Source organism: Cydia splendana, chromosome 2 (assembly GCF_910591565.1).
Source record: "Cydia splendana chromosome 2, ilCydSple1.2, whole genome shotgun sequence".
Taxonomy (NCBI): Eukaryota; Metazoa; Arthropoda; class Insecta; order Lepidoptera; family Tortricidae; genus Cydia; species Cydia splendana.
In genome coordinates this window covers 28,607,820-28,618,536 of record NC_085961.1, presented here as the reverse complement: position 1 = coordinate 28,618,536, position 10,717 = coordinate 28,607,820, and the positions used below count along the sequence as shown (strand labels likewise).

The 10,717-nt window shown below is 37.5% G+C and overlaps 1 protein-coding gene across 1 annotated transcript; it reads left to right on the top strand.

The window, feature by feature from the left end:
- Nucleotides 1-124: 124 nt before the first annotated feature.
- LOC134806057 (activin receptor type-2B-like) lies at nucleotides 125-9,717 on the top strand. The gene is made up of 5 exons (XM_063779261.1): nucleotides 125-489; nucleotides 5,092-5,978; nucleotides 6,553-6,920; nucleotides 7,402-7,552; nucleotides 8,324-9,717. The coding sequence occupies exons 1-5, from the start codon at nucleotides 432-434 to the stop codon at nucleotides 8,471-8,473; spliced, it is 1,614 nt and encodes a 537-aa protein (XP_063635331.1). The 5' UTR covers nucleotides 125-431; the 3' UTR covers nucleotides 8,474-9,717.
- Nucleotides 9,718-10,717: the final 1,000 nt, after the last annotated feature.

Genomic DNA, 10,717 nt, shown 5'->3' with positions numbered 1-10,717 from the left:
GTTGGCTGTCAGTGTCAATAGTCTTGCAAAATGGCGTCTCATGCGAAGTTCGAAAACGTTTTAAATTATGCCTCAAATATGCTTGCATTCTGCATATAGAATTTTTCTCATATGGCTACATTTACATTGCAGATGTCAAAAAAGGGAAGCTTTCCGTGCATCCACTTTATTTTCGGAATTAAAATTAAAGTTGACTCAATTAACGTGATTGCCTAGATTTATTATGTTGTTTGTTGGCCTTTGGACTTCCCGGCCCTAATATTCTATGGGATTGTGTGTTCAGTGATCTGAGATTGAGAGGAATCTTATGTGCGTTGTTTGTCTGTCATATACTTATGGCACGGAATTCCTAAATAGACTTCTATGTCGGGGGATAGAATAAAAATAACATCGGTTTGCGTCGAAGGGTCAGTGAGCGGCGGAGCCTGATCATGGCTACGTTCATCACGATGGCGGCTAAGATATGCTTTGGAACGTTGTTTATTCTCGGTAAGTAACGTGTTGAGTAAACAAATTGTGAGTGCTAGCCGCAAAGTACAGGCGCTATATTTGGAAATTGGACCGTATGTGAATATATTTATATATCGGTCGCGTTATCTGCAGTGATCGTGAGATACGTTTACTTTGTTAGTGAAGATAAATCTCAAAGTATTAAAGTTTAGTGTATATTATACCCTTTGATAAAGTTCTTGATTATGTTTTATGCTGGATCTGAAGGGCAAGCATAACTTTATGCCTATACATCTATATACTTCATACACTTTGCAGTTCATCTATTTTTACTCTTGGTTTTAGTAGCAATGTTTGAATTTGCATCATTTATGCAAAATAGTGGCTGACCCATTTGTACTCTGTTTGTGTTGGGCTGGGGTAGATTGTGCCTTATTCAAGATACTAGTTTTCTAGTCATTAATAAAACTTTATGAATTGGACTTCCTCTTTCATTTCATCACACAAATAGGATTTCTATAATGCATTGGACGGTTGTGCCTAATAGAATTCAGTTATAATTTTAATATAGTTAACACCTTACTCATATATATTCTGGTTCATTTTGAATTCTGTCTAGGATGATGGGACTGATATATTGTAAATTAAATATTTGCTGGACTTTTTACGTAGTCAAAATAAAAAGAACCTTTGTAGTTTTGTCTGTATGTTTGTGTATCTTCTGCAAAAAGATATCACAAACAGGTTATTCTTGAAACCTAAAATTAATTTTTAATCTTTAAAAATAACCTTGAGGTTTCTGAATTCGTTTTTTAATGTGTAAATACTTGTGGAAGTAGTTTCTCTGGAAGTTCAAAAAAATGGTTGTCCCTCTAACTTTTAAACCACAAGGGGTCCAAAAGTTTAATAAAAAATTTTTGATAATACAGTACAATCTTGCTAGTAAGCGTCAGGACCCCTGGACCACTTGAGATATTTGATGTTTAGATAATATCAAAATACACTACCTTTTTGCTACTATTTGGTACCTAACTTCAAATAATTAGTACCTCGATTGACAGCGAAAACCCGAAGAACTAAAGTGGCCATACATTCTGACGTCAGGATGTCTGGACCATATTTTTTACATGGTTTGTGACGACACAACTACATGACATGTTAGTAAATATTTACTACCTTTTTAGTACCTCAACATATATTTTATTTTTATTTTTTTGGCGACCCAGAAAAAAGATACACTTAAAAAAAGAAATCTTATAATACTCATAATTTTATAGTCCCTGGTGTTCACTTAATTATACGGCAAATGATGATGATGGAATTTCCTTTTGCAGAGTTGCTCCTTTTGACTCACAGACTGATTTGGGAAGGGGAGCCAATCAAATTTTTGATGCAAAATTTTGACTTAAAGGGGGGTGCCCCCCAAAATTAATAAAAAAAAAAGTTTTGCTATGTGGTCAAGTTTGGTGTCATTTTCGTGTAACACAAGGATGCTAAATTCGTTTCTGATATTTAATTTATACGGTTTCATACAGGGTGTCCCTAGCCATTGGACAAAGCCGAAATGTACATATGCATTAGGGTATTTACTAGAACCAGTATACAAAGTATCATAACAATCGGTGTAGCGGTTACGAAGAAATTAACAAATTACGATTTTTTTACTTTGGAGCAACCTGTATGTGTTAGTAGATCCTGAGGTAATAAATAGTATGAAACCTTCTTCGACCATTTTGATTATCTTTTTTATTTATGACATTAATAAGATTCTGACTTTTGACAAATGTCATGCCGCCCATTGCCCATTGCTGCACATTTTCAAAAAAATTGTCAAAAGCACTGCCAAAGATGTATGTTTCTTTTTGTTGTCGATTATTGGAAATAACTTTTGTTTGATAATTTATCTTTTTATCTTTTGATCTAATTTAAAAAATATTACCGTTAGATCATTTCTTAGAAGTAACCCTACGTGGGATTTCAGGGTTTCTCCAATGGCTATATCCTGTATAAATAATTAAAAAAAAATACACATAAAAATTTGGTATTTTTATTTTTTTCGAATAAACCTGAAAAATAAAAGCCTGTAAAATAATAATATTTTTATATGCACACAAAAATAAAAATTTCATGAAAAAGCCCAGTAAGGCTATTTTTTTATAACGAGGAATTACTATTCCTCGTTATAAAAAGTATACATATGGCATATTTATGTTACATTAATGTGAACAAAAAAAATAAATATTTGGCAATGACGAGCATAAGCAATATTAAAGAGTGTTTACAAATATATAGGTAGTAAAATCTTTAAAATACGAAATAATGTAATTATTAGTCTATTTCCCTTTTTTTTCTTTTGATTAACTCGACAATGACTTCAAACTTAATGCAGAAACCTAAACAGATGCTTTCATAAATTTATGATTGTATGGGACAAATCATTCACACCGCACCAAAAATCAAGGTGGGTCCCGTTTCTAAAATGATCGAAGGGTTCTAAGGACTCACTATGCTAAAGGGTATCTCATCATTATGAAACGCCGTAATTCTTATAGCTGTAACTCATCTTTGTATGCTATTCAGTGAGCTGGTAGTCCAAAGTAAGTCTGCATTTTTTATTTTTTCTCTACATTTTTATAAATAAATATGCCATGTGTATACTTTTTATAACGAGAAATAGTAGAGCTTTTTCATGCAATTTTTATTTTATGTGTATATATAAAAATTAGAAAAAATTAGGTATTTATTCGGAAAAAAATAAAATGGCAAATTTTTATTTTTATTATTTTTATGAAACCGTATAAATTAAATATCAGAAATGAATTTAGCATCCTTGATTTACCCGAAAATGATACGAAACTTGAGCACATAGCAAAACTTATTTTTTTACAAATTTCGGGGGGCACCCCCTTAAGTCAAAATTTTGCATGAAAAATTTGGTTGGCTCCCCTTCCTAAATCAATCTGTTAGTCAAAAGGAGCAACTCTGCAAAAGGAAATTCCATCATCATCAATTGCCGTAAATCGCACTTTTTTGTCGTGAACGCCACGGACTATACTTAAATATAAATATAAACTAAATAATAATGACGAACAAAAATTAATTAAACTAATAACTAAAAATACTAAACTAAAACTACCGAAAAAATAAAAAAACCTACAAATAAAAGGACTATTAATCTTATAAATATCAAGTGACAAGTATAAGTATGTAAACCGCGTTAAAATCACGCCAAGAAATGTGGTTTTTATTATTAAATCATGTACAAACAACAACACTCTTAACTGTATATTGTTGAACCTTATTACAAAGACATAAGGTCCACCGATGTGGCCATGTTACCAGTGTGGGCGATGGTACTTACTTTCAATTCTAGTTAATAAAATGATTCTTTTTATTTAAGTGTATGATTTTATAGCCACAATCATAAATATATTATGTATACTTACCCCAAAAACAAAAGCTATACATAGCAAAAAAAACCTAATATAAAATTTCTTTTTTGAACATACTTTTTTTCTGGAATACCAAAAAGGATGGAAAAAAATATATGTTGAGGTACTAAAAAGGTAGTAAATATTTACTAGCATGTCATGTAGTTGTGTTGTCTCAAACCATGTAAAAAAATGGTCCAGACATCCTGACGTCAGAATGTATGGCCACTTTAGTTCTTCGGGTTTTCGCTGTCAATCGAGGTACTAATTATTTGAAGTTAGGTACCAAATAGTAGCAAAAAGGTAGTGTATTTTGATATTATCTAAACATCAAATATCTCAAGTGGTCCAGGGGTCCTGACGCTTACATCTTGCTAATCTGCAAATGCTGACACAAAAGAGCCATATTAAAGGGAAAATTTGGATGACTGAAATATAGTTTTTTTTTAAACTACATATATCATATAAATACACTATAATAAAATAATAAATTCAATTAATGACCTATTTTATTACACTTTATTTATTAGCCATTTATAAAGAGCAGTTGTAGACATATGATGATCACTTGCTACTTTGTTTTAGTGCCGGTTTACTGGTGAACTGGAATCATTAGCTAATCACAAAAAACTTTTATACCTTTAATGAAATAATGGCACTGCCGATGACTATGTAAAACATGTTTTTATTAATAATTTGTTTTCTATTTTGAATTGTTGACATTACTATTTTGTGTATATTTCAGTTGAAATACTCTGTAATGTGGAATTTGTATTCCCAATGATTATTATACAAAATTGTATCTGATGTGTACCTGTATTGTACCAATAAAAGATTATCTTATCTTATTGAAGTGCCAGATTATTAATATTTCAATGTTTTAAAAAATTTGGCAGTTACTCTTTTTATTTTTTAGATTTCTATAATTTAATCACAAAATAAATAGTTAAGTCCACAAAAAACCATCATATTCTCTACAATCTTATGGATTATACAGTTTACACACTGTGAGTCAAAATTAAATTTTGACATTAAATCTGTTGTCTGAATCTGACATTCCAACTTGGTACAGCTTTATTGGGATGACTATAGTTTCACAAGAGCAACTTGTGGAACCATAGTCATCCCAATTTATTCTCCATTGAAACTGGTGTGTTGTAGTTCTAAGAATCTAATTTTACATAGTATTGAATTGCAATTGTTTTTCTAGGTTTCCATTCAGTTCTGGGACTACCACCACAGGAAGAGCATCTCCCGCCCCGTCCCAGAGACGGTGGCGTCGAGACGCGTTACTGCGCGTACTACAACGGCTCTCCACCAATATGTAATCCCAATGACCCAACCTGCGACCCCATTCAGAAAGAGGACTGCCAACCCGTGGACAAAGACAAGAGCAACCACTGCGTCCAGTTATGGCACTACAATACAACAACAAACACCTCCACACTACAGTTTAAAGGCTGCTTCCTTGACACAGTCTCATGCAGTGACAAACCTACACCATGCCGGATACACAGCGCAAAACTCTTGCTGCTACACTGCTGCTGCGAAGGCGACATGTGCAACACTAACGACACATTCCCCGGTTTACCACCTTCAGATTCAACCGATGCGCCTCAAGAGGAAATACCAATGGAACGAATACCTGGATCCGATGATGATACGAAAGCTATCATTGCTTATACTTTAACACCATTGTTCATACTTTTCATTGCTCTTGTTGGTTGCTATCTGCTGTATAGACGGCGCAAAGGCAGCACGTTCGCTGAGCTCGCGAATGGTGAAGGATCTCTATCTAGGCCTCCATCTATGGGGGTGGGAATGGACAATGAGCCTGTGGACTTGGTTGGCCAAGTGACCCTATGTGAAGTGAGGGCTAGAGGGCGCTTCGGGGCCGTGTGGCGCGCGCAGCTCGGTCAGAAAGACGTAGCCGTCAAGGTGTTCCCGCTGCAAGACAAGCAGTCCTGGCTGGCCGAGCAGGAGATCTACAGGCTCCCGAGGATGGACCATCAGGATATCCTGCATTACATTGGCGTGGATAAGAAAGGAGACAATCTGCAAGCTGAGTATTGGCTGATCACGGCATATCATGAGAAGGTTGGTATTAGGAAATTCTCTTGAAGTAATTTTTAAGCCGATCTAATTTTACGAAACTCAGGCTCTCTCGCTAAAAGCTACTTGTTATGGAGCTAAACAGTGGCAAAACATGTCACTCAATTGTCGACTTAAAAAAAAGTGTTTCTCAGGGAAGATTCATTGATTATTTATTGACTATCACAATAATAACTTTTACCTTTTGTTTTACTTGATAGTGAAGAAATCTCACTATTTCAAATAACAGCCATCAAAACACAATTGTGTTTAAAAATTTATATATCAACATACATTCTAATGGCAATTAAGTACCTAAGCTCAAAGTGTAACCTGCTTATCATGACGTAAATACCGCACGGTTAACCGTGGGCGGTATTATCTCTATAACTACCAAAAGCTACCTACCCCAATTGGCTGGTCAAACTTTCTATATTCGTACAAAGTTTGTAAAGTTTAATAATTTTTCTTCTTAGTTGTTCTCTCGAATCGTGATTGAGGAATGATCGAATGTTTTAAAAGTACTATGAAGTTAACTGATTCCACATTCCTATGAAAACTACATTCAAAATTCCCACAGGGCTCCCTCTGCGACTACCTAAAAGCGCACACCCTCAGCTGGGCGGACGCCTGGCGCATCGCCGCGTGCGTGGCGCGCGGCCTGGCCCATCTCCACGAAGAGGGCGGCGGGAAGCCCGCCGTCGCACACCGCGACTTCAAGTCCAAGAACGTCCTTCTAAAATCCGACTTGTCCGCCTGCATTGCCGACTTTGGTCTAGCCTTGGTGTTCGTAGCTGGGCATGGGTGTGGCGATGCCCATGGGCAAGTTGGGACGAGACGATACATGGCGCCTGAGGTGTTGGATGGCGCGATTAACTTCACGAAGGACGCGTTCTTGAGGATAGATATGTACGCGTGCGCGCTCGTGCTGTGGGAGATCGCTTCGAGGTATGTTTGATTTTAATATTTTTAATAATCCAACCTTGTTGACTTTAGACTTAGTTGGTTATGACTGGCGACGCGAATGGGGAAGTAAGTAGGGACGAGACAATACTTAGCCCCTCAAAAAATATACTGCACAGTAAAAAAATATATTTTATTAAAGGCAGACAACATGTGTTATTATCGCTTATCCTCTAGACGACCTTTTGATTGCGGCATCAGTGAATTTTTTTAATAAAGAAGAGTGGGTGTTGCATAATCATCAAACCCACTTCAATACACACGTCAATATTACGATAAATTATTGTAACATAATTATTTCCTTTCACATGTGTATAAGTAGCCAGTCAGCAATCCAATCCAAAACTTGAAGTTGTTAAAACGAATTGTCCAAAAACTCGAAATTTTGTGTGACGAAATTAATAGATGACGCCTTAGTCATATCATGTGTTAAAAGTTCAAATAAATATTAAGTAAAATTTTCCAGATGTGACGAAGGTGGTGTGGAGCCCACAGCGCAGTACAGGCTGCCTCTGGAAGAAGAGGTCGGCCCTCACCCTGGGCTCGAGGAGATGCAGGAGGCGGTGGTCCAGCGGAAGCTGCGGCCGGCTATACCGCCGCGGTGGAGAGAACATCCCGTGAGTTAACAAGGCTTATTTTACAAGGCTATGAAAGTGTTATAATATTTAAAACTTTCGCGTTTTGAACACACATTTATAGACGGGTCTAACGCGAAATTTATTCAATTACCTTTATTTACCGACGTTTCGACACAGGTTTCACTGGTCGTGGTCGCGGCTAACTGATGTCCCAGCAAAATGTCAAAACAGAGATTTGTGCAACTACCCGACGAAACCCCCCCACCCTACCCGCCCCTACCCTACCCTACCTTACCTTACTACCCTTCTACCACTATGTGTGTTAATATGAAAGTGTTGTTTTGTATGAATCCACGTAGGAACAAAAAGTACCACTTTCCCGCAAGGATACGGAATAGTGAGACCCACGGCCCGCTTGGTCGCAGGTACTCAGATACTGGAAGTGCGGACACGAGGTAAGTGCTGCGCGTGTATTAGGGCTGATTTAGACGGCGCGCGAACTCGCATGCGATTTTAGTTACATTGCGGACTGTTGGTTACGTCCAATTCAACCGACCGATGCGAGTTCTCGCATCGTCTAAATGCGCCCTTACAGGAGTATATTCGCTCGACACGTTCCGATCCGTTACGAGGATCCTCTATAGAATCATCACCGACCAAAGGCCTGATGGAGACAGCAACATGTCCGGGGCATGATTTAAAGTCCTGAGCTTCATGGGACTTTAGGACTCACAGCAGTTATCTTTGGGACGCCTTTGAGGGAAAATAATACTGTAATTTGCTCTCTTGTCATACAATCTATTATTCCAGGGCCTAAACGTCCTCTGCGACACTATGGAAGAGTGCTGGGACCACGACGCCGAGGCGCGCCTGTCGGCCTCCTGCGTGCTCGAGCGCGTCGGCGCGCAGCGCCAGGCCGCCTCCGACACCCCCCTACTCATACACGACCTCGCCTGCTGACACACGCCCCTCATACACTTCTAGATCTGTGAGTGACCGGTGGACCTTGCCTTTGATATAAGGTGCACTAATTGGAGAGAGTCCAGCTCTCGAGAGTTCACCACCACGGTGCGAGGCCGAAGGCATGGCTGCAGGTTAGAGTTCGAATAGGACAATGGTTAGTTGTTCCGAAGGCCATTGGCCTATTCCAAGTACTGCTCTTTCGTTAGCTTGGCTTTGTGCCTCGCATTGAAGCACGCCGCTTCTAAGCTCCGGGACTTAGGTCCTATGCGGAGCTATGCCTTCAATATCACCTTTTTAGGTATTTTGCTATGAGGCTGGTGTACTAACATTTTTAACTGTTGGTGGGCCTTATATCTTAGCGATGAGGTTTAGTTCAGTTATCATGGACGATGGTACGAACAGCAACGCTCTTGGTGAGCTTTATGACTTTGAAATGAGGTTTAAGAATTGTCAGTGAGTGAAGCTAAGAGACTTTCCGAAGACAGCTACTCTTTGTAAAGAGATAAAGATGTGTTTATAGGCAAAAAGGTTCTTATTTGAAACCATTATAAGTGATTTTTGCCTGTAAATCTATTTGTGAAGTGTTATAATATGAAACGAATTTTTCCTAATGTTTTGACTGTTTGTGAAGTGGTAGCGCGTGAATTGTGGTAGAGGTGTTGGTCCCCTTATAGGTTTTAAACCTATGTCTAAGAGACTTTCTGTGTTTCAATGTTGATATCAAAAATATGTGTACATTGCAGCTAAATTATTGTGATCCTCCAGAGGCCCACAGTTCTACCTATATAACTAATCGCATACAATGATATTTGTGTATTTACACTAATCATGTGTAATTATTAGTACATTACGATACGAGTGCGAAAAATAGGAAATTGGCAACGAGTTGATAAACTTAAACACGACTGAAGGGAGTGTTTTAAATTAACTCGAATTGCGAATTACCTATTCGCACGTGTATTTTACGTTTTACAGTACATATGGCCCTTTACATTTTCGTCATAGTCACGTAATGAGCTAATTATCGCTCTAGTGCTGTAAAGTAGCACCATATGTACTGTCAACTCGAGTTAAAGTTGTATTTGACAATCATTTAACATTTTAAATTTAGAGGAACAAGTAGATTAATGACTTACATGACTTGTTCGTCTGACTATTATTGAGTAGTCATTTTTTGTTTGTTAAATCAATACTTTACAACTGTTACAAGGATAACTTTAGTGCAATAATTTCGTGCTAAACGTTGGGTAATATTGTTTATTGATCGGATTACTTTAAAAAAACTGTTAGCTTTGATATAAGTTATCTTGAAATGGAACAGTTACGTTTAAAACCGATTCTTAAGGAACGGTATTAAGGTACAAAATCAGTTACTAAAAGGCGGCTACAAAATACAAATTATCATTCGTGGAATGTATGTTAATGTCATTATGTAATGAATATACTAATGACTGGGATTTGACTATTTAAAAAGATATATCGTTGTGTAGAGATTAGTGTGTGGTATGGTAATTAATATCTCCCTTATTCATAAACGAGCTACAAACGATAGCTAATAATCGTTTCTCTTTATCTGTCATTTTGACTTATGTATTTGTAAGAAAGGGATAAAACATAATTTAACTAAATCATATGAATAAGGGGGTCACTTTAATATGAATAAAATTGACGATGCAATGAATACACTATCGAGTTTTCGTATGTACAGTCAGCGGCAGAAACCAGCTGGAAAGTATAAATATAGCTATTGCATTAGTTTCAAAAGTGTTTTGTGAACTGAGTGTAAGAGCAGCGGCGGTAGCATGGTCGCTTGGTCGCGTTTGATCGCCTGTCACGTTCTAACAAGTAAGTTAGTGCGAAAGTGACGCATGACACGACAGGCGATAAAAACTTGCCTATGCTATTAATACCGCCGTATGAGGCTGTCAGAGTGAAAAAGGTAATTATTAGATATGTAACCATCTCACTCTATGCAAGCAAGACCGTGTGTTCTAAGTTTAACCGCTGACTGTATTAAGTTTGTATTTTAGGGGTCAAATATCACCAGATGGCGGTACTTTGATACGCAGTACGCACAATCTAATGTTTGTCGTGACAGGAGGTTTATATGTTAACAATACGATAAGCCAGGGGTTTCCAAACTGTATCACGATGCCCTGGAGCATTTGGAACCGGTTTATCCACTTTGCCGGTTCGTGGTACTAGAGCTACACACAGCTGTCTTCTTCAGAGAGGCGCAAT

What these genes read in the sequence shown, in the direction of transcription:
- LOC134806057 (XM_063779261.1), top strand. Translation starts at nt 432, where the DNA reads ATGGCTACGTTCATCACGATGGCGGCTAAGATATGCTTTGGAACGTTG. An exon ending in TGGAACGTTGTTTATTCTCG is followed by an intron (nt 490 to 5,091) that starts GTAAGTAACGTG and finishes TTGTTTTTCTAG; the next exon opens with GTTTCCATTCAGTTCTGGGA. An exon ending in CTGTGGGAGATCGCTTCGAG is followed by an intron (nt 6,921 to 7,401) that starts GTATGTTTGATT and finishes AAAATTTTCCAG; the next exon opens with ATGTGACGAAGGTGGTGTGG.